Source organism: Plectropomus leopardus, chromosome 7 (assembly GCF_008729295.1).
Source record: "Plectropomus leopardus isolate mb chromosome 7, YSFRI_Pleo_2.0, whole genome shotgun sequence".
In the NCBI taxonomy this organism is placed as follows: domain Eukaryota; kingdom Metazoa; phylum Chordata; class Actinopteri; order Perciformes; family Serranidae; genus Plectropomus; species Plectropomus leopardus.
In genome coordinates, this window is record NC_056469.1 from 12,008,539 (window position 1) to 12,036,155 (window position 27,617).

Here is a 27,617-nt window from a genome sequence, read left to right on the forward strand (position 1 = left end):
GTCAGCAGCAATTCCACTTCTTAACCTTGTGGGTCAGTATGGAAACATGAAAATGTCAAATTTATGCATCCATATTCTATTCAAAGCTTTTTCTATATCCCTATCAGTGATTCTTACTATTTTCCAGAAATTCTCTAACGCCTGCCTTTCTTATTTTCTCCTCCAAGGTGTCCAATTCACTTTTCACTCTTTCCACCTGGAGGACCATCATGACTACCTTCTGATAACAGAAAATGGCAGCTTTGCCCAGCCACTGGCTCGACTCACCGGCTCAGAGAGGCCTTCGCCAGTTAATGCAGGCCTGTATGGGAACTTCAAGGCCCAGCTACGCTTCATTTCTGACTTCTCTATATCGCTGCAGGGATTCAACATCTCCTTCTCAGGTATGACGGCATATGAGGGTTCTGTCTGTAGGAGGCAAGAAGGGGGGAGTATTGGTATGTGTGTAGAAGGGATGGCTAGGGAAAGCTTTGAAAGAGGAAGGAAGATGAAATATGTGGAGGAGTGAGGAGGCTGGAAATGTGGTGGGTGGAGTTGTTAAGTAGAGGGGGTATAAAGCAGAAGTGAAAGACACCGTGACAGACAGACAGACAGACAGAGAGAGACGGCTGGTTCAGAGATGAGATCAAAAGTGTTAAGCCCCTCTAAAGCGTGCATAAAGTAACGTGAGGAGTGATTTGTCGGTCAGAATGGGAGCGGGCTTAAGGTAGACCATGCCTCAGGCTGTGCCGATCAGAGGAGGATAATTAAGAGACAAGGAGGTCACGCAGGTAGAGGATGTCTGACCGTGATGGGAATGATCATCAAAGCATGCCATGTGGGTCAGTTTCCTCGGGATTTAGGAGATGGAGGGGAAAAGGTGGGGGGTGTACAGAAATAATGGGCCCCCCATGCAGAGACCAAGGAATGGAGCAGTAGAGAGAGAGTTGGAGATGGGAGGCTTGGGGTGGGAGAGGGAGAGAGAAAAGAGATGAGACAGATGGTGATGCTGAGTGAGCACGGTTGATGGAGAGGGTGGAGGGAGAGTGAGGGAGAGAGGAACAAAGTGAGAGAGATAAAGTAGAAAAGATAGAGAGAGAAAGAGAGAGAGGGTCTGCATCATGAGCATTCTGGCTAAATGTTTGCCTGCTGTTCGCTGAAGTGAAGCATAACTTATGCAGCCATGAATATTCATGAAATTTAGTTTGTGAGTGTGCGTGCGTATGTCCTTGCGTGCTCTGTAATTAGCATCTATAGATTTCCTGATTAGAATTCATTTTTTAACCTTTTATGACCTTTGATGAAAATTGGCCAATGCTGTCAGGCCACATCCTACAGTGGGATGCTTCTCTAACGGTTTGCTGTGCTGAAATCAATAGTTGTACATAGTTCTGCATACTGCCAAATACAGCCCAGTGAGAAGAATGCTGCCGGGAGGAAGGCCTCATTCTTCTTATGCAGCCTGAGTTGCATCTACATCTCAAAAGATAAGGCCACCAACAGCTTATGTATGATAATATTGCACGCAGGGTGGTCTAGTTCTTAGAGAGCCCATCCTTCATCTAGACATCTGGACTTCAATTTTTTTGGCATGTATCCGAACCTGATGAGGTGTCCTTGGGCAAGACCGTTAATCCCCAAGAGCTATGATATTGCTTACTTTGGCTGAACATGCACTCAGAGTTTCACTGAAGGGAGCAAGAGAACTATTTTTTTCCCTTTGAGATTATTATCAGAGACAAGTATAAGTAAGAAATCATAATAATGGAGTATTAAAACAACATTTTTGTAGGGGAGACAGCATTTGTATTTGTTGCAATTGATTTCTTCTGGCTATCTTGCTTGCAGAGTATGATCTTGAACCCTGTCAGGACCCTGGAACGCCTCAGTTTGGCTGGCACACGGGCTCCAGGTTTGGCATCGGTGACTCACTGGCGTTCTACTGCAACACAGGATATCGTCTACAGGGGGCGAAGGAGATTGTGTGCTTGGGAGGTGGCCGCCGCATGTGGAGTGCCCCTCTGCCAAGGTGTGTGGGTACGTGGTCAGCTGCTTTTATTCCGTTTCCTTTCCTGTTTGTGTATTTGTATTGCAGAATTTGCACTGTTAGCCAATGTAAGATGTGCCTTTTGAGTTTAAACGTACTTGGCACAGATATGAACTTTTTATTAGACATTCAAGAACTCAGTGGAATTAGATTTACTTAAGTAGACCACAATTAAAAGCATGTAATTAATACTGATGCGAGGTTAAGACTATCCTTGGAGATCTCTCTTCCACTGAAGGGTGCTCCAAGGACACGTTAAGGGGAGGTGTTCAGGGACAATGCAACTGCACTGTTGTCCCCCAGAGAAGCTCAATTACATTACTTGCAAATTTTAAGAGCTGACTCCAAAGAGCTAGTGGTGTCATAGCAGAGGCATTGTGTCATGTAAACTTGCACCATCACACACTGTGATAAAGTGCCTCACATGTTTATGCATAACCCTGCCTCTGGCACACCAGTTTAGCCCAGTGTTAGGAAAGAACTGCAAGGGTGACATGAATTTTACATGACAAAAGTGCTGGGAAACAAATAGAAAAAATATTTATGCAGAGCTTGCTGTGACTTCTTTTAATTGGTAATGAGTTTTGAAGTAGGCATTCTCTTGTTTTAAAGAAAAACAAATAAATTAATAATTATTGTCTGTTTGTTTTTTCTTGCAGCGGAGTGTGGATCGACAGTCTCCAACAACGAGGGAGTTCTTTTGTCACCAAACTATCCAATGAACTATGACAACAACCACGAATGTGTGTACAGCATTCATGCCCAAACAGGCAAAGGCATCAACATCACTGCCAGCACATTTCAGCTTTCACAAGGTGACATCCTCAAGGTAAAGACACACTGCAGTTGCTGCTTTTTGTTGACAGAAAATAGATAACCAACAAATAAACACAGGCTTTTGGTTTGCTGAAGTGAAACAGTTCAGTTTGTGTTGTTGTCTAATTTTTGTTCACGTATATAATGCAGGTCCTAGTGCTCTTTTAATTATAAACAAACTGGGAAACAAGTAAAGGGATTAGGCAAAAAGCCCCAGGCAGAATGCAGAAATGTTTTGCCTTGGAAGTCAGAGCAAAGGTCAGACAGCAGCAGCATCATCAACCCTTCGGGAAGGAAGGGATTCATTTCTTTGCTCAAGGGCATTTTAACAGTTTCAGTAAGCACCACAAATGTGATGCAAATGACTATGTAGTCCCCACTTCACAGCTGGAATGCACTCTTTTTGGGATGCAGATGTCTTGTCTAATGCTCCAATTAACAGAGCATTGTAGCCTACTATCAGTGTTTCTAGTAATGGAGTCGTGTAGACCGTAATCTCTTTTACTTAGTCATTTTGTGAACATCTGAAATGTGAAAAGACATGCTTAGAGAGCTAAATTGACTTGAAGAAAGGGAGAAACAAACCAGAGAGGGCCCCAGAAGTATTTCAAAGGAAGAGCCCAGAGCCTTGAATTCCATTCCTTGTTATTTCACAGATGTCAATCAGAAAAGATTAGGTATACTGCTGGAAATTCGCAGGAATTTAAAAGGGTGCTTCTTCAACAAATAATTTTCATTAGACGTGTGGATCAAAAAAAGGTCTGCGACCAAAAAAAAAAACAAACAACAAAAAATAAATAAAGATTTTAAAAAAGGCAATTATTTTTTAGCAACAAATCCACACAACATAGAAAACAATGTAAGTACCTTAGTCTTTGCTCAGAGAATGCACTGCATTTAAACTCTCATTGGATTTTAGTTCTAATATAATATATGGATGATAATTGGTGTTCACTCAAAGGCTGATGTAATTAATAACATAATGGAGAAAGGACAATACTCCTCCAGACCTTCAAAGCAGGCTAATTTTAGTTTGACTCCATGAACCCCACCTTCTGCCTTGTTAGCTCTACAGATGCACAGTATCAAATCAATGGGAAGAGTTATAGTCTAATTCTCACATCTCATTTAAGACATTGGTTTTGCAATAGATGTGCCATATAAAAAGAGGATCTACAGTACTAAAAGCTTCTTTTTAATTGTGACTCTCTTTCCTCACTTTTAATATTTAATTCTTAATATGATCATTTTACTTTATTGTGGGTGTTTAATCCTCCATAATCTATAAAATTCTCTTTCATGTTCTCTTCCCTGTCTCTGATCAGGTGTTTGATGGTAAAGATGGTGCAGCCCCACTTCTTGGCACATACACAGGCACGTCGATGCAAGGTCTGTCTCTTACCAGCACCTCCAACTATCTCTGGCTTGAGTTTTACTCTGACCAGGAGGCGACAGCAGTGGGGTTCCGGCTCATATACCACAGTAAGTCACATTTCATTTCCCTTGGGGAGAAGGGCCCTAAAGCTTTTCCAAATGAGTGAATTTAGCCTCACTTCGAGGGCCAGGCATTTCAAGTAGCAGAATTTTAAAGAAAATTTTAATTGACCCTCACCCTGCTTCACTGTGTCTTTCACTGTCAGGGTATCCATTAAACACAGCATGATGTTTCCGCGCCACTCCTGCAGGAAGATTAGCTTTTTTCTTCCCACCCTTTCTCTCCCTTGCCTCGCTCTCTATGTGAATTTCTTTCCCTCTTTTCCTTTGCTCTCCACCCCTGCAATTAGCGGCTATGCCTGCCTTACTGTACCTTGTTAAAACAGGTGAATTATTGTTGGTATTGTTTGAAATCAGTGTGTTTGTGTGTGCATTAGCAGTGTGCATGTGCACTGTATACACTGTGTGCCTCTGCATACAGTGTGTGTGAATGTGTGTGTGTGTGTGTGTATTGAAAGTTTGGGTCACTGCTGTAAGTGGGCCAGTAATAGATGGGTTTTGTTTCTCCCCTTAATTGGCTTGCTGACTGTGTATTGTTGCTAACTGTTTCTAATTTATTACTGTGACGAGAGAATGTTTTGGTGACACTGCATTTTGCAGTCCAATTTAAAGTGTTTTTGTGTTTCACCTGCAATTGAGCTCTCTGAATTCTTTTCGTCTACCAGTGGGTTTTCTAAGGTAGAATTCAACATAGTTAGTGAGGATGGCAACAGGCCAAGTGTTGTTTTGACTTAAAGTATAAAAGCAAAAAAGTTTTTAGCTAACTTGCAGTTACTAGGCCGACACTAGAAATTTCTCTGCATTCTGCGCCTGGCACATTTGGTGTAATTATCACAGTTATTCAATAGTTCACAGAAATCACAGATTTACAATAGAGTGCAGTATGGCAACACTGCAGGCAAGCAAAAATAATAATAAATGTACAGGAATCAAGGATGTCATAGAATCGACGTGTAACTACAATTACTTTAGAGGAAATGATGGTCTAATTACGATGTGCCTTTTGAGTTACAGAATTAACCATAATTAAGTATCATATAATTAGATTTCCTTTAAATTTTTCCAAGGACGTGTGAAAGGTAAATGGCAAATTGTAAACTAGCCCCTCTTACCCATCTCAAAATGCAGTCCTCACTCGGTCTTTTCAGCCAGAATTAATAACCCTTTTCAACTTGGAGAGGTTTGACTGATGCATGAACAGCACAAGGGCAAGGAGAAGGTGGGATATGGGCAGCTTAAATCTCATCTGAACATGAAACCTGATCATGTTTTCATGACTCTTCCACCAAAAGTGCAGAGGTAATTTTCTAAATGTGAGCAGTAACTGCTGGAGATTTATACTGGGCATGACACTTGTAATACTACCATAACATCTGGCATGGGCATGGACCTCGCGATGAGAAGAGACCATAAATCAGCACTGCTGGGTTTATGTGCGGCCACTGTTGCTGCATAGCAGAACACTTACATTTAGTACCTGAAAGAGAGGAATACGTATAACGGCCATGGTCGAGTTCAGACATGGTGAGTTAAAGAGTTATAGCGACATTTTCTTGTTTGTGGCTTGTTTATTTTATTTCTTCTGTCTTACCCAAAAGGGTTTGGAGTGCATGGGCTGTCAATCGTGGTAAATACCCACACTCAATTGAACATTTAATTGTGAACATCTAATTGTGCTCCAAAAGGAATCTTTTACTGCCAAGCAATATAATGGGACAATGTAAGCCTAGCCCTCATCTGGAAATTAATTCTTAAAGCTCAATCAATACCCCTACAATACAGATATATGGGAATATTGTAGTGGTTCAGGGAATGACTGCTCTCCAGTGGACTTGATTTTAAATGCAGACAAGCAGTTCTGTGTTTATATGTGGTCATGGTCTTTATTTTATGTTCTTCTTCAACTCACATTCTTCTCCTTCTCCTGTGCCTCTCAATCTTACTTGCCCAGGCTTTGAGCTATCCCACTGTGATGATCCAGGTGTGCCGCAGTTCGGCTTCAAAGTCAGTGACCAGGGTCACTTTGCTGGAAGTGCCATCACTTTCGGCTGCGACCAAGGTTACACTCTGCATGGCAGTGGTATACTCAAGTGCATGACAGGAGAGAGAAGGGCATGGGACAACCACCTGCCATCATGTATAGGTAATCCTTTCTGCTGCTGTCTATATGCTGTCTTTGTCTTAAATTTTTCTCTGTGTCCATGTCTTTCTATCTCTCCCCTGCTGTAGTAGATTATATTATTATTCAGACCAGGCACTCTGTCAACATTGCTCAGCTAGGTGTTAATCCTAAGGATTTATCCCAACATGATTTCTACTTAATTGAACTGTGTTGAAGGAAAATGCACTGCTTGTCATTTTGTAAGATAATATAAACAGCTCTGATGTTTTATTTTGAATCATTGATCTCTCTGTGTGTTCTTGATGCAGAAAGTTAAAAGTATGGAGTCATTAAGAACACTAGTGAAGAAATCTGAATTGCAATTGAACTTTTACTGTGATGCTCTGACTCTTTTTAATTTGTGGCTGTGCTAATCAAATGCTTAAATCCACAAGCCATTGATCAGCATTTTTCTAGGCTAATTATCAGAGTATTTATATCAGATTGAGTCATGGACATGATGTACCGTTTAGGCTGTACCTCTATATTCAGAACATGCTGAGACAGAGAGACAGAGAAATGATAAAGCTATTACCTGCATGCTGCTGGAGTCTTGAAGGTGTTGTGAGGCACTGTCTGTTTCTTGATGTCTAGAAGTGATGAATTAGGGTAAAAAATGATTTATAAATTCCTGACGTGGGCAGAATTGCACTTTAAATGCCACCGTGTCCCACTGCCTTTTTCAATGAAACATGTATTTGTTCCTTTTTCGGTGAAAGAACCTCGTTCTGGCACTGTGGCATGTTCAATACCATCACAAAAAAACTAAATCAGTCTATTGATTAACTGCTTAACAGTGCTGGATCACTGAGTGGTCAATATGAAAAGTGAGCTTTGTATCTGCGAGCTGAATGTGAGATGGGATTTTCAGCCATTTCTCCGGGGCCACATCTTGGCTTCTGTCAAGGACTTTTACATTTGCCCAGTGTTATAGCCTATCACAGTGGCAATGTAATGCAATTTTCCTATTAATTAAGTGCTGTTTGTTCTGTGATATAGATAGCAAGATGATAATCAGGGGAGAGATGGCAAAGATTGGATGATGAGATATTCCTTCTGTCATTAACATTTGTAGCAGTGTCCTCCCCGCAGTGCGTAGCCCAGCCTATATATTCTCTGGACACAGTCTTTTTAAAGTTAATTAATGGCATCATTAGGAGGCATACTTAGATACAAAACAAGTTTTGCATCTGTGACTGTCTCTGTCCAGAAAGAGTGTCCTTGTTTCAGTCCCATTACCTGATAGAGAAAGAAAATGGTTCATTTTCAGCACAGTTTAAACTGTTGCTCATTAGTCCTTGTTGTAGACTCTGAGCTTCAGTGGGCTTGGACTGACAGCATTTTTTTCCTATATTTTTGTTTCAGCATATGAGGGTTTGCTAAAGTGTCTCAATTTCCTCTTATGTGAGTTTTCTTTTTTGGAGGTTTTAATGTGTTTTGTGTTCATTTGTGTGTGTGTGTGTGCATGCAGCTGAGTGTGGTGGGAGTTTCAAGGGTGAGTCTACAGGACGCATCCTCTCTCCTGGATATCCCTTCCCCTACGACAACAACCTGAGGTGCACCTGGACAATTGAGGTCAACTCTGGCAACATTGTCAGGTAACTGTTATTAACATGGTCATATCATACATACACATTTAATAGATATACTGAATATCTACTGTAAACGAAACCTTGTATGCTATTGTCTTTGCATAACTAAGCCATTTATAACTTGTTTAGAATATCATGATAATTTAGAATATTTTAATTAAGATGTGCATTCATTTTTCAAGATATGCAAATTGCATTGAGTATCATTACTCATGAAATGTGGTGGTGAGGGAAAAAAAACGTAATTGGGCCTTAAATTATAAGTCTTCTAAAGAAACTAACAAATTAGCAATAGGTTTAAATTAGCAAAGGCAGTGTAGGAAATTCAGTGGATTTGAGTTATAATACAAAAAAGAATTTGATTCATTAAACCTCAGTTTATACACAAGGAAATTGCCTGGAAGTAAACTTATGGGAGTCAGTTTAAAGACATCTTTAATTAAATGAAGTCATCCTAACTTGACCTGACTAAAAGATTTAAAGAAAGATAAGAACATCCTAAAAATGTTTTCATGAGATGTTGTAAAGTTCAGTAAAGATTTTAAACATGAACAATTCTCCTCCAAAGCTAGGTGTCATCGAGAGAAACGGCCTGCAGCAGCTCCATTAACAATGATTGGGAGAGGGACTTTGTAGACACTGTGACAGCACCTAGGGGAATTTTCCTGGGACATGGAAGCTTTTTTTTTTCTTCTTTTTTTGGTTGAGAGCTCCTAGTATTACTGTGAAATAAAACCCATTTGGGCTTAGAGGTCGAAGTAAACATGGTATGATTTCATAAAGTCAGCCACACATTCTTTGTCAGAAGAGCTGCTTCAGGCCATCTCTTGATGAGATTGCAGATAAGGCTGTGCTCTTGTATGTCGTTGGCAGAAATTGATTGATGATGCCAAATCTCAAGTGAAATTCCCAAAAGCGTCGGGACACATTTTCTAGATGGATCTCTCCTTTGAACTCGATTTAATCTAGCTAAATTCAGCACCCATTTTTGCTCAGCTCCTTCAGAACATTTGTTTAGGTTATTTTTTAAATGTAAAATTGTGCAAGTAAGCGCAAGCATCATTAATTCAAAGAAACACGAGTGAATAACGAGCCATATAAGCTGAATCTTAAGCTGAAAAGTCTGATCATATGTTAAATGCAAAGATGTGACTTAAACTGACTGAATTAAACTAAAGCTAAAGTAACAGCCTCTTGTGTTCACCTCTCCCAGTCTCCAGTTTCTTGCATTCGACACAGAAGCATCCCACGACATCCTGAAGGTGTGGGACGGGCCTCCTGAGAATGAGATGTGTCTGAAGGAGGTTAGCGGCTCACTGCTGCCTGAGGGGATCCACTCCACTCTGAACATCGTCACCATACAGTTCGAGACCGACTTTTATATCACAAAGTCTGGCTTTGCCATTGACTTCTCCAGTGAGTATTTCCTTCCGAGTAGTTGATGTACTGTAGATGTTTACTGTAATTTGTCTGGGGATGAGTGAGAGTCTCTCTGAGGAGATGATAAATATCAGATATTTCTCTCAGTTGAAATGTGTGTAAATGTACAGGACTTGAGAATCTGTCATTATTCTTGACTTTTTCCTTTTGAAATGTAATGTAATTCAAACTTTTCTAACTGTCTTATTATATGCTGAATAAGGTTGCACTGATTGTGAAATTGTGGGCCAATACTGATGTTCAGAACAATAATTTTCCCGATAGCCAATGTTGATACCGATGTTTTTTATGCTCATTTTTTTTTGTTATTGATTTAATTCCCCCTTTAGTTCCAGAAAAACAAAGATATATGTATATATATTCAACCATAAGTTTAATTTTTTTTTTTATGTTGATTTCTAATCAGTATGTCCCCAAATCATGTCAAGTTATCAAACTGAAGTGTGGCACAGCTTTTAAATGAATATTTACTCATCCCATGTGGATCTCTCACTCTTTTATGCTATCCTTAACCATGTCTTAATGAGCAGTGACAGTCCCAGGTATTTCACACTTCACTGCTGGCAGTCTGCTAATGCAGTCAACGTGCTCTGCTGATGAGTACAGCAGTTCCAGATAAGCTGTGTATGATGGGTTTGTATTTCTTTTCTTTAGTACACAGGAATGGCAGCAGCATAATGTAAAAATCAATTGCATGGGATTCACTGCACAGGTTTGAAGCTGGAATCGATTCTGGACATGTATACTGCACTAAAATACCCGGTTTGCCGAAGGCTATTGGTTTTCAGAACCTATTAGCTGTTAGTGTGTAAATGAACTTCTGCAGACCTTTTTTAATGAGTGACACTATCTTGTTATTGGCACCCGGGATATTTTTTCGGATATTAGTGTATTTTTAGGTTTAAAATAGCAGTGCAATTAGAAGAGAGCTTTTTTGAAGTTGAATCAATTCTTAAAATCATAATTCTGACGATAAAGTTATATTAGCATTGGCTATGTAGAAGTGTCTCTTTATTACATTATGAACTGTAATGGTCACTTGTTTTACAGATGTTAAAATTACTCACCAAAATTTTAAAAACAGATAATCAATGACATCTATCATCTATCAATCACATCATAAAGTTTGATCATCATTACTTTTTAATTCCACATTTTAATTCTATGTTTCAACATATTTTTACTTTTGTAGTTGTTACTTCATGTTTTCCCAGAAAAAAAGCAACAATACCAAACTGCAATAAACTTAACTGTGTTAAGTCTCTCAATAAAGTCTGTCATCATGGGCATATTTGAAGAATCCATCAGATTTTACCAGATCATTCTTGTTGCTCTGGGCTCCACAGCTGTGGTTTAGGAAAACAGATTAGGAAAACACAGCAGGATTTTGACTGATATCAGTCAGTAATCTGCTCTGTGGTCTAACTCTGTTTGAGCTACAGTTTCAGCTTGACAGCTGTCTCCCCTATGATATGATACTCCTTGTGTGTGTTTGTGTGTTCAGTGCACACATTGATTCCCTGTACTTTGCATGCACATGTGCGTTTATGTCTGTATGTTTCATGTGTATGTGTGTGTGTTTGCCCTTCAGGTTCGCTTGCAACAGCTTGCAGAGATCCAGGTATTCCCATGAATGGCAGTCGCAACGGGGAAGGGCGGGAGCCCGGTGACTCCGTGACCTTCTCTTGTGATCCGGGATATGAATTGCAGGGGGAGAGCAGAATCACCTGCATCCAAGTGGAAAATAGATACTACTGGCAACCCAGCCCTCCAAGCTGCATTGGTAAGGGAGAGGGAGATAGTGTGAGTTAGAGAGAGAAGGAGGGGATGTGTGGGGGAGACAGAGAGAGGCATATAGATTGAAAGAGAGAGGGAGAGAAGGAGGGAAGTATAGGGGATCAGAGTGAAAGAGAGATGGTGAAAGGAAAGGGTGCAAGGGAGTTTTACTATTAACTGGCTGTAGCTGAGACTATAATTCTTCCTCACTGATGTCTTAAGAATATGTGCAGGATAAACAAGACTCTTCAGATATATTTGAGTCATTGCCAACTCTTATGTGGACAAATCCACTTCTGTAGCCAGTCAAAGACTCTACGGTCTCCCAACACATTGTCTTATTAGAGCTTAACAGCTAATTACCTAACAATGTAATTAGAAATAATTACACTAAGTAACTTAGATGTTGCTGCCAACAGGTCTAACTGAGTTATTTTTTTTCCCTGGCCAGGAAAGAGCTAGGCACTTGCAGGTCTCGCTATGCAATTACAAGATCACACGACTCAGCGTAATGTAATGACACCAGCAGCAAGTCTGTATGAGTGAAAATTTATTGTACATGTCAGCTGTCTTTCTACAACTTAAGTATTACCACACCAATAGAGAGCAACATACTCATCAGTGTGTTACTAAGACCTCTTCATAGTGACAGCTGGCAGTTTATTCATCAAGTAAATCACAAGAAAAAAATAGTCATAGAATGACAAGTAAAGCCTTTTGTGAGACTTTAAGATTCAAGCACAGAAAGTATCCTGTTGAGGCTCTTAAAATGTCCCTAAAAATCATATGAACACAATCCATCCAACTAAATCCCAAAGCAGAAATGTCCATATGCATTAATTGATTTTTAAGTTGTCTTAATATCTTGTTTGTTTAATATCTGCCTCCTCTTGGACTCCCGATGATATCTAAGTGTAATAAACGGCAGAAAATATGACCTAGATGATTAGATGACAAGGAGTAAAAATGACTAAAGTTAAGTTACATGTTTACAGTTGAGGCGCTTGGATTGCTGAAAGAGTTACAGAAGTCTTAATAAAAGACAGAACTGAGATCATTTGAGATCCATTTGTGCTTGAATAATTTATGGTTGGAAGGTTTATTTTTTTATATTTTATCATATTTTATTCTTACTCTTTATATACAACTATACAGAAAGACAAACTTTACTTTTTTGTGTGCAGTGCTGACCTGTTGAACACTGAATAAAACACCCAACAGGCTACACCAGAAACTACTTCGAAAATGTAACAGAAAAATCCAATGCCTTGGCAAGACAAGTGTCCGAAAAATCATTCTTGTAATCATAATGTGAGGAATAATGGCATAGTCTTTCTCATGCTGTGGATTTTGGCCCGATGTCATTGCAGCACCTGATGGTTGTTGCTGATGGAGGTCGACAAAGGTCATCAAATCTGAGTCAATTATATTTAATGACCTAAAGGTGCTCATTGCTTACCTGTTTCGAACTGCATTCAGCTCAGCCAGACGTGTGTATCAGGTCAGACAGATTTAAAGACTTTCTTTGTGAGCACTGTGTGCATCTTTCTCATTTATCCCTTCTTCCTTTTTTTTTTCTCTCTAGCTCCTTGTGGTGGTAATGTGACTGGATCTTCAGGCTTCATCCTCTCTCCCAACTACCCACACCCCTACCCACACAGCAAAGACTGCGACTGGCTAATCGCTGTCCACTCTGACTATGTCATCTCCTTGGCTTTCATCAGGTAATATGTGCTGCTACGATGTCTGTGTTAGGGTAGTTGTTTTCTAGTTTAAACATAAAACAAAACAACACTAAATAGGATTGTGGAGACAGTGGGTATCTAAATGGCCAGATTAAATGTAAAACTGCCAGATTTTGCATTAGTTGCATTATTTGCATTTTAGGAATGTCTGCACTTTATTGAGAGACTTCCTCCAAAATGATTCATTTGTATACTTTAAATTTGTGAAGGAAACTTTTTTCTCGCATGCACCTTGGTGAACGAAGAATACAAAAACAGAGGAAATAGTTGATACAATAATAACTGTCTGAGTTTAATAAGAGGAAAACTATCCCAAGATATCTGTTTAGTGTTAAGTCTCAGCCTAAAGTCTCATTTATCCAGTTGCTTGCTTAGTACTTCCCCGTCCAATACAGACAGACTTTGGGGTTTTAAAGAGTTAGTTTAGATTCACCAAAGTCACACAGTAACACAAACAAACTGCCAATCATGGATGAGCAGTTTTCTTGTTCAGCGAGTTAAAATTGATGTTTTTGTCAGTGGAGCCTGGCTTTGAAGAAAGCTTGACTAATGGAAAGGATAGGCTATGACTGGATAAATGAGACTTGGATTATACTGCACAAGTTGTGTGAGACTTTTTTAATCAAATGTTTTCATATAGTTTTGCTGTTGTTAAACACAATTCCCCTTTACTTGAATTCATCATGAATTTTTGGATAACTCGTTCACTGTGGAGGCATGTGAGGAAAAAATGTTTTCTTCACAATTCAGGGTTAGACACGATGAGTCACTGATATACAAGTGGTCATTTGGGGGATTGAAGTATTCCTTCAAAGAGATAATCCTGAAATTTAAGGTGTCTTGCAATATATGAACAATGGCTACTACTACTAGAGACAGTAAGAAAAAGAACAGTGTTGTCCTTTAAGGACATGGTCCAGTAGCTTACAAGATGAAGCTTTCCCTAAACCTGTAGTATGTTTGTAACCTACCTTCAACAGAATGGAGTCAGTTCTTAGTGGATGCACTGCGGCTCAGGCTGTGCCTTGGAATTGCTTGTTTTCTGCAGTGGAACCAGCTATAACATCACAGTATTGAGCAAAGTTGGCCATGTGTGTAAAGCAGAGGACCTGGGTTTGAGTCCAGGTGTGTTGGGAGATAGGGGGAAATCAGCAGTGCCACTACAAATACCTAGAAGGCAGGTGTTGCCGACTCTTGCTGAAATGTGGTCAAACAAGATTTCTGGATGAGTACTGTATATTGCAGGCAGAACTGTGAGATGAGAGTAACTCATTTCCTAGACTGAATGATACTCAGACCATAAGCTTTACATTATTAATTGCAATCTAAATATGTAGCAGCAATCCTGGCAGAGGAAACTCACAGATGGGCCTGAGGGCACTTTTCATGGACTGTGTTGCTCTCGACTGTTGAGTATTATTTTTATAGTCGTTTCATGAGGGGCTGGAGAAGGAGCATATGTACGTTGGCTCTCTCTTCACTCCCACCCACTTTGCCACTTCTGGAGGTGAAGGAGACCATGTTTCTTTTTCAACTTTGTCCTTCAAAACAAACATGTAATAGAGTTGGCACAATGCTGCTTTCTCCCTTGGGAATGCCAAATGAAAGGATGGAGTTATGATTTTAAATTGGAGTTGCCTTGATCCAACTCAAATGCAATTATCTCCAAGCTATTTACATTTTTGTCATAAACCGCACTCATTATTTTGAAAACAAATGCTCCTCTCTCTCTCACTGCGGCATGTGATTTGATATACAGCGCTACAATATGAAACGATCTTTTCACACTGCATCGCCATTGCCGTCTGGGAAGATTTTGTGCCAGCGCAGTGTCACAACAATTTAATCTCTTCTCACCTCTTGGGGGAGATAGCTTTTTTTATCTCTTTGTCTGGAGATGCAAAAACAAATCGCTTGGCATGACTCACTTCTAGCACTGTGGTGCACACTCTCATTTTGAAACCCTAATGCATTCTAAAACTCACATGCAATCTGCACAAATATGGTGGTTAAGACTTGGCATAATAATAACTGTTTTATCCCTCATTTGTGTGTTTCCTTCACTTGTCACAGCTTCAGTATTGAGCCCAACTATGATTTCTTGTATATCTACGATGGGCCAGACAGCAGCGCTCATCTGATTGGCAGTTTCCAAGACAGTAAACTTCCTGAGAAGATTGAGAGCACTTCCAACTTCATGTACTTGGCATTTCGCAGCGATGGCTCTGTGAGCTACACCGGCTTTCATTTGGAATACAAAGGTACTCTGAAGGCCTATGCAAGTGGGACTCTATATGCGTTTTCACAGAATACGTGTATGCGTTACAGCAGGAGATTTAGTTGGATAAATAACTCAGAAAATAATGTTTTTTAAATTTGCAACTGAACATGACTACTTTTTCTAATGTTAATGCAGCTAAGAATATCCTTTAATTCAGCTTTATTCATTTCCATCATGTTTATCATGTTACATTGTAACATGTTATGTAGTGTCACATACACATCTTTGTAGCCTGTATAATTATTTCTATGTATTAATTAGAAACAATTCTCATTTTAGACACTTTTAGACACAATTCTCATTTTAGACACTTTTAGACACGTCAAAGTTCTGAAAGCTTTGTTGTTTTGATTGGCAGCAAAACTGCGGGAGGCGTGTTTTGATCCTGGGAATGTGATGAATGGCTCCAGAATGGGTACCGACTACAAGCTGGGATCTATGGTGACATTTCATTGTGAGGCTGGTTACCTGCTGCAGGGCTACTCCACTCTGACATGTGTCATGGGCAACAGCAAGAGACCAGAATGGGACAGAACCAAACCAAGCTGTCAAGGTGAGAGGCAACACTGCTACATTAACAGAAGACCTGGGTAGCAGAGAACTGCACTCCAGCTGTTTGGTCAATATTTGATACTGTGTGACGCCAACTGTGCTGTGTAAAAATGACTTGAAGTGTCGTCTACAGTTGTCACACAGAATGCAAGACTCAGAGGATTTCTGTGTTACCAACGCAGAGCACATAAATCTTTGCAGATCATTCAATACTTATTTTTATAGGTGTAAATATATTAAAGGAAGGGTATGGAGGACCTACTATATCAGAACGTTATACTAGAAACATCATTATCTGATGTGTTAATACAATTTGGAGGCTCTAGCTTGGTGGAGTCATAACAAAAAGAAAAGGAAAGAGTCCATTTTAGTTTGTTTTATTTTGCTGTGACAACCCCAAAGAGTAAATTAGGGGACCTATAATGCTCATTTTCAGGTTTATTTTTGCATTTTGGCTTTATACTAAAAGAGTCACCACTAGGACAGAACCAATCTCCATTACTGACCCTTTTTCCTCATACTGTCTGCACTGGAATACCTGTCAACGGCCTTCTTCCTATCTGAGAAGGGGTCTGTTTTTGCACCTGTCTCTTAACCACCCCCACCCCCCTGCCTGAAAAAGTCCAGTCTCTGATTGTCCAGGGTTTTCCAGGACTTCTGCATCTAAGCTCTTGGTTGCAGGTTCTACCATGAAAAATCACCAGTAGAATCTTCTAAACTGAAATCTTCACAACTGGACAGGAATATGATCTGAAATCCTGGAGAAATTAACAACATCACCAAACAAGACATGTTTCCCTGACATTAGCACATAACTTCATTGAGCGGTGTACTGCACTTACACTGTGTATGTAAACACTTGCAGTAGGTTGCCTGAAGCACATTACCATTTCACGAAATCTGTCACAAGCTGATGTCAGCTTGTCTCGAAAGTAGAAAAAACATTTAGAAAGAGACTATTCAGAGCTGAAACCTGAGGTTTTGCTCACAGGGAATACTTTTACAAAACTTGTCCTATGTATAGATCTGTCTATGTATCTATCTATCTGCCTATCTATCAATCTATCTGTCTGTCTGTCTGTCTATGCATCTATGTATCTGTAAATCTATATATACGTGTGTGTGTGTATATATGTATATACAATATATACATAACAGAAAATAAGAAAAAAATTAAAAAATTATTATAACTTATACATATTTAAGAAGCTTGATATCAAGTTTCCCAGTGCTGTACTTTTAACAAGATGACAAAAGGGCCTTATAAAAACTAAAATGTCCTGCCTTTTTCAAAAGGAAAAAACTATTCTGTCAATTCATTTTTATCAGTTTTCATACCACTAGCAATTATCCCCAGCACTCACCCTGCTGTCAAATATGGTTTCCCACAGCTGAACCCTATCAATCTAATCTTAGTAAACTATTTTCCTTCAGAGCACAATAAACACAGATAGCAACAGCATCTACAATCTGTGTATATCTACCCATGCTCATAATATTTCAGATTAACAATGATCAACACATAAACTTAACAACAAACTGACCTCAAACATAAAACCTGTAGTTAATCTAAACAACGTAATAACGAAAAGCTATGTAAACACATTTATGATATATAAGGCACCGATTTCACTATAAGTGAGTCAACCTTTGTGGTAAAGTAGAATAAAAGACTTAACCACTAAGTCTTTTATTAACTTTAATTGGAAGTATAAAACCACAATGTTTGTTACTCTACCTGATCTGCAGAGTCAGTTTATGTTTGAAGTAACAGAAGCTGTAGCAACCTCACATAGGGTTGTTGAAAAATAGTCCATCATATGTTTTTTGGAATTTTATAGTTTTATAATTTCACAGTTTGCTGCAAAGAATATAGTATAGCAAATATTAATTGTTTAATATTCAGCCAAATGTACAGTTTGACATATTTACTAGAGCTCATCAGTATCACAGTGTGAGGGAGAGAAGTGAGAAAAGATGTGAGGACTTCGAGATAACTACCCAGCGTTCCTCCCTCCAGTAGCATGACACCTTTTTTAATACTCCTCAAAGTATCAGATCTGCCAAGGTTGAATTAGAATGCAGCTCTCATTTTCAGCAGTGGGGAACAGGGGCACCCACCCTCACACCAGGGAGCTATTCATTACTTTTACAGTTGGCACCTGTGTAACTTCCCGAATAGCCCTGGGGTTATGTGCTTTACTAAAGGGTCCATCAGCATCTCTCCATTTAGTATTCTCACTCTGAGACTAAATTTGAACTGATGACTTAAGTCTAAAGGCTAAATCTAATGGCTTCAGCTGCCCCAACATATGGCCAGCTCCTGTCCCTTCACATTATTTAGCAATTAACTGAAGTTGATAGTATTTCCCAAAGAAGCAAAACACACAGTTTACTTTAAAAAGTCGGTAATTACTGACAAGACCGCTTCCTATTGTATTGTTTGTCGCTGAATAGGCCAGGCCAGACCAATACATTTAAAGGCTGACATACAAGCGGATAAATAACAAGGTATTGCAGTACAGATATGCCAGAAATACTGTATGTTTGAGTACTCAATGGATTTCTTTGCCATGCTTTTTTTTTTTTTTATAACCAAATTAACGGGATCAAATTCAAGGCATCAGCAGTAGTTAGTGCGAACCGTAGGCAGGATCAATTACAATTTGTCTATCATTTTTCACATTTCATTGAATCCACTTTCTGTCCAGATTTTAGCATCTCTCCCAATACGTTTAGCAGATTAGATTAGATTAGGTTCCATTAGCTCCCATGTCTGACTAAATGAAGTGGATTGCAGGGCTGGGTCAATATCCTTCAAATGTAGCCAGTTCAAAATGAGAAACATTGCAAACCTCTTTATTTGCAGCTGCCTCTCTGTTTGCAAGAATTTATAAAAGGTCTGCATATATACATGTATGAAAAAAATTGTCAGTTTGGATTTTGAAGATAATCTGAGCTCTCTTGAAATGAAACTTAATACATGGACATCTTAAATGGCATCCTTATTCTAAATATCATTATATTTGTAGGTTTTTAGTACTAGCTCACCTCTTTTTGTGGGCATTTAGGTCATTCCTACCTATCTCTCTTGTACAGAGCACAAAATGATTTTGCAGGTTTTGCAGTGTGCCCACTTCTCCTGTCAGAGTGAAACCATTAAAGCATATCTTGAGAATCCCTTCCTTTCCGTAGTGCTGCTCTCACCTGCTGTGGATTGACAGTACAGCGTGCCCTCCTTCCCACCAGCAGCCTTCTCACTATCCTCACCCACCTCGACACTATGGCTCCCACTCTGTCTGACAAATCAGCCTGAATCATAGTCCCACTTGCCGTCATCACATATGTTTGATTACATGCCTCTTGCTACTCCAACAACCAAATGCGGATAAATTGCTGATCCATCTTTCCACATTAGCCCCTCTGTTCGCTTTTGTTCATCTTCTCCTGTGCTTCTCAATGAAGCAGCAGTGACATGTGCATTGTGTGGGCCACGGGGGGCTCAGAGCAGCTGGTGACAGCATCCCTCCGACAAATGAGTGTGTGTTTGTTTACAGTCGAGGCTCCCCCACCTGATGGCTTGGTCCGTGAGGTCTGAGGCAACTGCGTTAGAGGGCCTCTTGGCAAATTAGGAACATCATTAACAGCTTAAGATAGAACTCTGAGATGCAACGCAGGTGCAGGACAGACCACAGCTTATATTGATGAACCTAGTCGCCTACACTATGATGATGGTGCAAGTAAATGTAATCAAGGGTGTGAGGGTATGAATTTTCTTTGGAGCTAATAGTTTTCAAAGACAGGTGTTGTTTCCCCTCTTGTGGATGAAGTCCTCATACCTTTGTGCAGCATAAATACTTATACAGCAACTTCAAAACAAGAGCAACTGGACTTGTTATGTACACAGTCTGCTGACTGAAAGCCTGTTTCAGCTGGAGAGTTGAGCCAAAGTTTCTTAAAAACATGCTGTTGGGCGATACGGGCTGATTAAAGTCAAGGCGTGTGGAACTTTTGTGATTGTGTGTTTTGTTGATTGATGATGTTTTCACATATTTTGAAGGGAGAAAGTACTCTCCCTCGCTGGTTGTTTCTAGTTTACGTTTTTAACCCTGTGAACACAACTCCAACTTCCTTTTCTTTCCGTTTACAGCTCACTTTTCTTTTGAAAATGTCCCCAAAGTGTCTCTCAAGTGTCACATTATATGCGTTTTCTGGCCAAAATTATGTTTGTCAGCAGCTTTAAGTTCAAAGATGACTTTTCATCTCATTTTGTGATATGAACCGCTTACTTGTGCACCTGTGCCAGTTAAAATGGATTTTGCTGATTGTTCTGTATTGCCTCATTTCCCCAGGTATGGTAAGCTGGTTGTTTCACGTTTGTTAAATGTGTTTTCTCTTGTTTCCCTTCCTGTCCCCACAGCTCCCTGCGGAGGTCACTTCACTGGTTCAGAGGGAACTGTGCTATCCCCAAACTATCCACATAATTACACCAGAGGCCAGAGCTGTGTCTATGACATCTTCGTCCCGGGGGACTTTGGTAAGCATTTTAAGCATTATTTTCACAGGGTTGTAGAAATGTGTTACATATCTAACCGCTGTTTATAGCAGTATGTTGTCGGTTTCCAGAAATATTTTTACTTCAAAGATGAAGTGAGAGGAGGAGGCCAAGGGAGATAATTGTCTGTGTTTCCTGCAAGTTTTCTGTTAATGATGAAGATAGAGAATAGTCTATGAAGAAATGAAGGCTTACTCTCAAAGCTGGTCGGAGGTCATACAGTACTACCAAACAAAATGTTCAGGCTTGTATAATTCATTTCTCTGTAGGGCTTATTTTGTTTCAGGCATGCAGTTCTTTGTAAGTTTGGATCAGTATGTTTGATGGTTACAGACGTTGACACTCAGGTTAAATTCCTGTCTGCCGCTTGATTAATATTCAATTGACATACTTGCTTCATATCTGATGACTGAATTGACGGAGGATCAAGCCAGCGGTTACACTGTGAATAGGCAGTGAAGGTCACTGCCCCTCCTCACAGTGGTGTGTGTCTAATGAAATCACATTTAGTCAATATTATCAATAAAGCATTTTAGAATTCCATATCAACAACGTGTTTGGAGACTGCTGCCAGCCTTTTCCCACTGACTTGAAACACAACCTAAAGAAAGGATGTGTTTGGGCTTTGGCAAGAGGTGTAAAAGCAGAATAGGATTAGGGCAAACAAAAATTGATTGTGTTGACATGAAAAATGCGCTGTACAGTAGGTAATGGAGACGAAGGTCAAGCAGCGGAGGGCTCTAGGCAATAGATGGAGCAAACAAATTCACAGGTTTATCCAAGCGCCTCTTTATTTACATAATTCAGCAAAGATCTCCGAAAGACCTTGATGCTCCTCTGCTCAGTATTCCATGTTAGTCATAAAGAGCTGCAGAAATCGTAGGCAGAGGTTTTTATTCTGTAAAGCCCCATGCTTATGAAACACAGATTAATCCCCTGTGTGATGATCCAGCCCGACAGTTTACATCCTCTGTTGCCATCTCCCACTACTCATGGAGTTCGGGAGCCCACAGGTTTTTTTTTTTTTTTTTTAAATTTTATCTTTATAAATATTGCCTATAAATGCAGCCTTTGCTTAAACTGCCTGTAAAAGCTTAACGGAGTGTGCAAGTCGCCAAGCAACATTCCCACCTGAGCCTGCAAATTTATTCCAGGGAGTGCAGGTGCAGAGGCTATTGAAGTCCCACTGATTATGAACAAGACTGTTGTGATGTGGCTTGAGGGAAATATATTCTGAGTAGTAGCCTAACAAAGCAACTGGGATTCACAGCTTGGGTAGAGCAAATTGAAAATGTTGTGACAACAACTGTAGCTATGATGTAACAAGAGATCCTACATTATCCAAAGCATGCACCCCTCATTTCACTAGTAATATTTGAATCTTTGATATAAAAGCTAAAGTCACAACAGATATTGCCGCTGCAGAACATTGTATAGCTAATGGTCATAAACAAGCTCTCGACATATTTTTTGCTGTAATGACATTTGACAGAACTGAGCCTAATTACATACAGTGTGTATATGCTGTGAGGAAACTATCCTTGACTTGTTATATTGTACAGCATATTACAGTGGCAGTATCTCCCTAACACCATTTGTTATGACTTTGTAATTGACTTATTTTGCTTTATCATGCAAGTTAAATCCAATTAAAAATGAGGACAAGTAAGGTATAGTATGTAGAGTACAGCATTTTAATGTTTTAACCTCCAGTTAAAACAGTGCAGAGATAAATTCTGTTTTCTGTGCAGCAGCTTGGCAGCTGAGTGTAGCCTATAGGCAGTGCGATAGCAGAAATCACATTTCAGTGTCTAGTATACAGGTGATTGAAATTTGTAAGCGCCTAGGGTGCAGTATCAGACGTGTGTCCTAGTCTGTCCCTAATATGACCGATAGTGTACTATAAGCCTTTGAGACATTATGTCAGCCTGGTTGAACTGGCACGGAAAGGTCAGTAGGAAATATCACTCAATATCAATATGACTCTGGCCCATGACCTGAGGATTTTACACCTGGGTTTGGGGGGCTGCAATATTAATCGGATGTATGTCTTTTGCTGTCAAGGTGTAGCTACAAGGACAGTCCTTGGTATAAATGCATTTACTGTAAAATGTTTCTGAATTTTTGAATTAGGTTGCCAGCATACTGTGTTCTCCTTATCAGATTACTGAGCAAGTTTTAAGTTGGAAGCAGTACACTTCTAAACAAATAATCATGTGTTCTTAATGATTATTATTGGAATATTTTCATAAAGTCATTGCCAGTAAAGTGCCTGACATCACGTCTGAGTTATGGTTGCCAGGGTGGCAACCAGCCTTCGGTTGTGTGTTGCCAGATTGAAAGCTATATTTGAATTGTTGATCATCATAAAATTGATGTCACTAAAAACAAATGGCTTAGCATTGCTTATATTGTAAAAAGAAAATACCATTGATAGACAGATGTTTTTTTTTAATTGCATATTTACAAGGTCTCATGTATAATGAGGTAAACTGCAATAAGGGAAATTACCTCCCGTAAGCGTGATTAGATCTGTACTTAATCAGACATATCACAGCTATATTTGATCTGATATGCAGAAAACCAGGCAGGCCGCGGGCTGAGAAGTGTTCCTCATAAATGAGTTAATAATGAAAACTGGTAAGAAAGTTTCTTAAGGATAACTTGCTTTCATATTACCATGTACAGTATTGCCATGTTTCCAGATCTTGACAGTTATCTCGCAGGTGATATTAATACAGATTGTGAAAAGGAAAAATCTGTTAATTTCAGCTCTGCCATTTGTGACAGAGTCAGGCAGCGATTAATGTTTTTTTTCCTCTCACATTTGGCTCTCTTATTGCATATGCACCTGGCTGAGTGGTGAAGTAGTGACAGTACACTGTCTACAGGAATAAATAAATGTGACAGCAGCATTCTCATTTTCCCTCTACGCCAACAGGAGGAATTCAGCATTCTTTAATAGTTGTACTTGTTTGTTTTTGTATATCAGTAGAAAGTGATTGCCAGCAGGGATAACAAAATTCAATCCAGTGGTTGAAAGTTTTTTAGATGTTGTTGCCTGGAGCAACTGGGCAGCTGCCACTGTTGAGCCCTGGAAGTCCTGAATTACTTGTGACTTTTCTGACTACAAGATCTTTGCATACATATTTGACTGACACCGTTGACATAATCAGCTATTCCTTCTTTTGTTTTGTCATCTTGAGTTTTCCTAAAAGCACAGGTTTACTCTGTGTGTTTAAAGATTCTCTGACAGGTTGTCAGTGCAAAGGAGTGTGACAGCTGAAAGTTTTGTATGTTTATACATGCGTTGGATGTTGGCAGATATTTTGTTCGGTGGTATTATAGCACCATTTGTATAGATTTACTGTATTCTACCCAAGCTGTCATGGTTTCTGTAAGACTGATTGAACAAACCCTGTGGAAAAGTGCATACCTCCCTGTGTCTGAGTTTTCATTTGGACTGCATTTTGCCATGCCACATTTTGCACCTCATATACTAACATAATGTATTCATATAATAAATATCCATCCACAACATCATCATGCGCCACAGTGTAATCTAGTTCAATTCTACCCGAAGCGTCACCTCAATTATATAAATTTCTATTTCTGTGTAGGACTTGCTGGTCCTACCTGACTTATATTCACAAATTGGATACCTGCTTTCTGCTCTCATGCTGTGCATACATGTTCACACCGGTATTTATGCGTTGTATTCCAGTTGATGATCATAAAATGATGATAAATAAAGAGCCTGCGGTCGACACCAGTGTGAAAAGCACACTGTGAGTATAGTCAGTAAAACGGCCCTACATTCATTTGTGAGCCATCATTTCTTGGTACCTCAGCACTCGTATTTATGCTGTGTGCATATCTTATTTTACTTTGCACCATTCAGATGTCATTAAAGTACCATGCACATCTGTCTTGCCCTTTAATGTTTAATTATTCTGTTAGAATGAATGGTTGTAGTCATATTTCAAACAATAACTCTGCTGTTTTTTTTTTAAATAGATGAATTATTCATAGCACTCAACCTTTGCCTTGGGCACTGCTTGTAAACATACAAACATACACTGCTCCACACAAAGTCACTCTTGTTTACACCAAATTCGGTGGCTAGCATGCAAGTTTTTTGTCCTATACTTCCACCATTGCATGGTATTTTATTGCTTAGAAACAGGGAGACTGACAGTTTTGACAAGATTAAACCCAATTGTGTGTATATGCAGACACATTTCATCTTTGACAAAAATGCCAAACCGTGCTTCAAGGTAGATTGATTTATTTTTTTTTTCAGCATAAGTTTGTTTAGATATTATGTTGCCTGGAGGTTTGTTTGTTCGTTGCAGCCTTCTTTGTGAATGTTTGATGGCTTCAGAGTCAAGCCAAATTCTTCCAATTAGCAAGACCCTCCATGGTATTTCTTGTATATGTATATTTTTTCCTTTTGCAAGGTAATATGTGCTTTATTTTGTTTTGAACTGGATCGTGCTTGAAATATCCCCAGTGAGATGTAACTACATTCACTCCAAATATCATTAGCTTTGTAGATAACCTTTGAAAGTCAACTGTGGATCAGAAAATCTCATTAAAATTGAGGCGATTGTCAGAAGCCATTTACATGACTGAAGGTGAAGATTTAGGCTAACTCCTAATGCTCTTCCTGCAGCAGTCTGCAATAGTACTGCAATGTATACTTATAGTTCTAGACCTTATGTTGCAGATTGAATAACCATTCTAACACCATGTTTTTAATAGTGGTTAACTTTGAAAAAGTTTCATCCCAGGCTGTTGTCTCACTGGAAAGATGCTCATAATGTGTCATTGGTGAGTTTGATTTCAGACACACAACACTCGGTCACCACTGAGTATCTCCCAAGGCTTTTTATAGCACCAAGTGTTTGTGTCCATATAATACTTACAACAACATATGCATATTGGTTGCCGCAGAATGTGTCAGGAGGCGAGACAGGAGCACTGACAGATTGCAGTAATAAATCTGGGCTGTAACAAGATGGACAGAGAATGAGTGTGAGAGAGAGACTGAGGAGACTGCAAGAGGTAAAGGGAGTGAGTCTAACTATGAGAAAGAGGCCCATAGATCTTGGTTGAATGTGAAAAGCTCAGAGAGAACAAGTTAGATGGATAGTGATAATGAGTGAGAGAGTTATAATGAGCGAGACGGGGAGAGAGAAAGAAGAGTGCTGCTGAGAGCGATCATAAAATCGTTGACCCCGGGGGCTGATTGTTGACTCATCAGTGATGTTCACTGGAGAGTAAGATTATGCCTGGGGCCACCTTAGTACACGACGTGCTACATCCCACACAAAAACCATTGCCTTGTCTGTCTACATCAGCTTACAGTATATACATTACCCTCAACGTGAACTGTGAACTCTGCTCTGGTCAACCTGCATGTAGAATGTGATTTTGCCAAAGAGCTCCATAGGTACATATGTCTGCAGATGTGTAATTAGAGCGAGCCTCAAATTTAAGTGTGTCAAGAGCTCACTTGAATTGACTGCATTGACTGGATTTGACAACCTGCGGTTTTCAAGTTGATGAGATTCTGGGAGCCCATTGTGTGAGTGCAATGGCTTGTGCCAGTTTGTCAGTTACGCCCCTGAAGAGTACTGTACGCCGTTTTAAAAGTCAACAAGTTAAAGGCGGTGATAAAGACTAGAGCAAATAAAAAAGTAAAAGAGAAGCTAAAAGTGGAAGTAAAAGAAGCCAGTTGTATATCCTTGTACTTTTCCCCCTCTCTCTATGTTCTCGAGGTGACCAGTACTTATAGCTTTCAAACCACAGAGGGGAGTTTTTACCCAAGATAGAAGCCTAATGGACTGGATGCAGCTTGTGCCAAGGTGTAGCCACATACTCTCTGCCAAAAGGGCTGATGCAATTTCTCTGTGATAATGGGTCATTAAAAATATATGTGTCTGTGCTGTCATACAGTCCCTCTGGTTTCTGTAAATGAGGCGTGTGTATGCTGTCACAGCCCAGAATCTCAGAAGGCCTGTGCTGCCACAAAGCAAAGACGACAGGTAGCTCTTCCATAATTCATTGCCAGAAGGACAAACATATGCTGCCATTTTCCTTACCTTTTGCTGCTGACTGTGCTGTGAATGTCTTTAACACCTTATGTGGGCTTTGTGCATATTTTGCCTAAAGGCTCATGTAGCTAATGCAGTGGCTGTAGGCAAAAATGGGCTTGCATTACGTTGCTGTTACATTAGTGCGTGTCTTGAGCAATTGCTCTTTACAGCATTGGGATAGTTTACCTGAGTGGCTAACGGTGGGAACTTCCCTTTTCCACCTATTTAATGTTTGAAAACACATTGTAGTGTTTGCAAAGAACATTGTTATAAAAGTTAAGCAAATAGAAAACCAGGATGTTAGTGTAAAAATGTCTGCTGTAACACACCATTTGTGGTCAGTTATCACAAAGACTAAATCTCAAGCCACCTGTTCTCAGTGAAATTTGAATTTGCCATTTAAAAATGTGAAAAGGAAGTTTTTAAAATCCTCTGTTTTTATGTGATAGGCAGAGCTCAACCCCCTTTTCACAGCAGACATTTTGACTTAAAACAGCTGTAAAAAAACAACAACAAAAGAAAAGATAGACCTGATAACATTTACAATTTCTTCTTTTTTTTCTTAAAGTGACAATTTAGGATGAGATACATATCTGTCATCAGTGTACTACATAGTATAAACAGATGGCACTCAGACCTCAAAGCCCAGCATTACATTGTTGTGGAGGGGGGTTCACATTAAAACTTATTTTAGCCACATCAATCAATCTGTGGACGCTGTATTTTAAGTGTTTGCACCACCTTACCTTACTGTCTCAAAGCCCTCTCTTTGGCCCTACATTTTCTCAACCGTATAACTTCCATATTCCTACACAGAAGCCCAGCTATGCCATGCATTGTATTATGCCACTGGTCAGCTTTTACGAATAGACTCTCAGTGGTCAATGCTGAGTTTTGGGGTGCGAGTCCTGTCTTCCATCTCTAACACACTGACTATATACTGTATAAGTATCTTGTAGAGCCCCACTTCAGATATCCCAGACTGTCACTTTTTTCACTTCATTTTTAACATAATATGATAACAAGAGTAATCCGGTGATGCGAAGCAAGTGTCATGGACTGGATACTCAACAAGGCT

At 39.6% G+C, this 27,617-nt stretch overlaps 1 protein-coding gene across 1 annotated transcript in view; it reads left to right on the top strand.

The window, feature by feature from the left end:
* LOC121945336 (CUB and sushi domain-containing protein 3-like) overlaps positions 1-27,617 on the top strand; it is a 232,487-nt gene that overhangs the window by 96,127 nt on the left and 108,743 nt on the right. The window contains exons 21-32 of the mRNA XM_042489465.1: positions 168-383; positions 1,828-2,016; positions 2,686-2,855; positions 4,168-4,324; positions 6,288-6,479; positions 7,969-8,095; positions 9,303-9,505; positions 11,121-11,312; positions 12,891-13,029; positions 15,124-15,311; positions 15,690-15,884; positions 20,304-20,420. Of these exons, the coding sequence (XP_042345399.1) occupies positions 168-383; positions 1,828-2,016; positions 2,686-2,855; positions 4,168-4,324; positions 6,288-6,479; positions 7,969-8,095; positions 9,303-9,505; positions 11,121-11,312; positions 12,891-13,029; positions 15,124-15,311; positions 15,690-15,884; positions 20,304-20,420 (2,085 nt within the window). The remainder of the gene's footprint in view (positions 1-167; positions 384-1,827; positions 2,017-2,685; positions 2,856-4,167; positions 4,325-6,287; positions 6,480-7,968; positions 8,096-9,302; positions 9,506-11,120; positions 11,313-12,890; positions 13,030-15,123; positions 15,312-15,689; positions 15,885-20,303; positions 20,421-27,617) is intronic.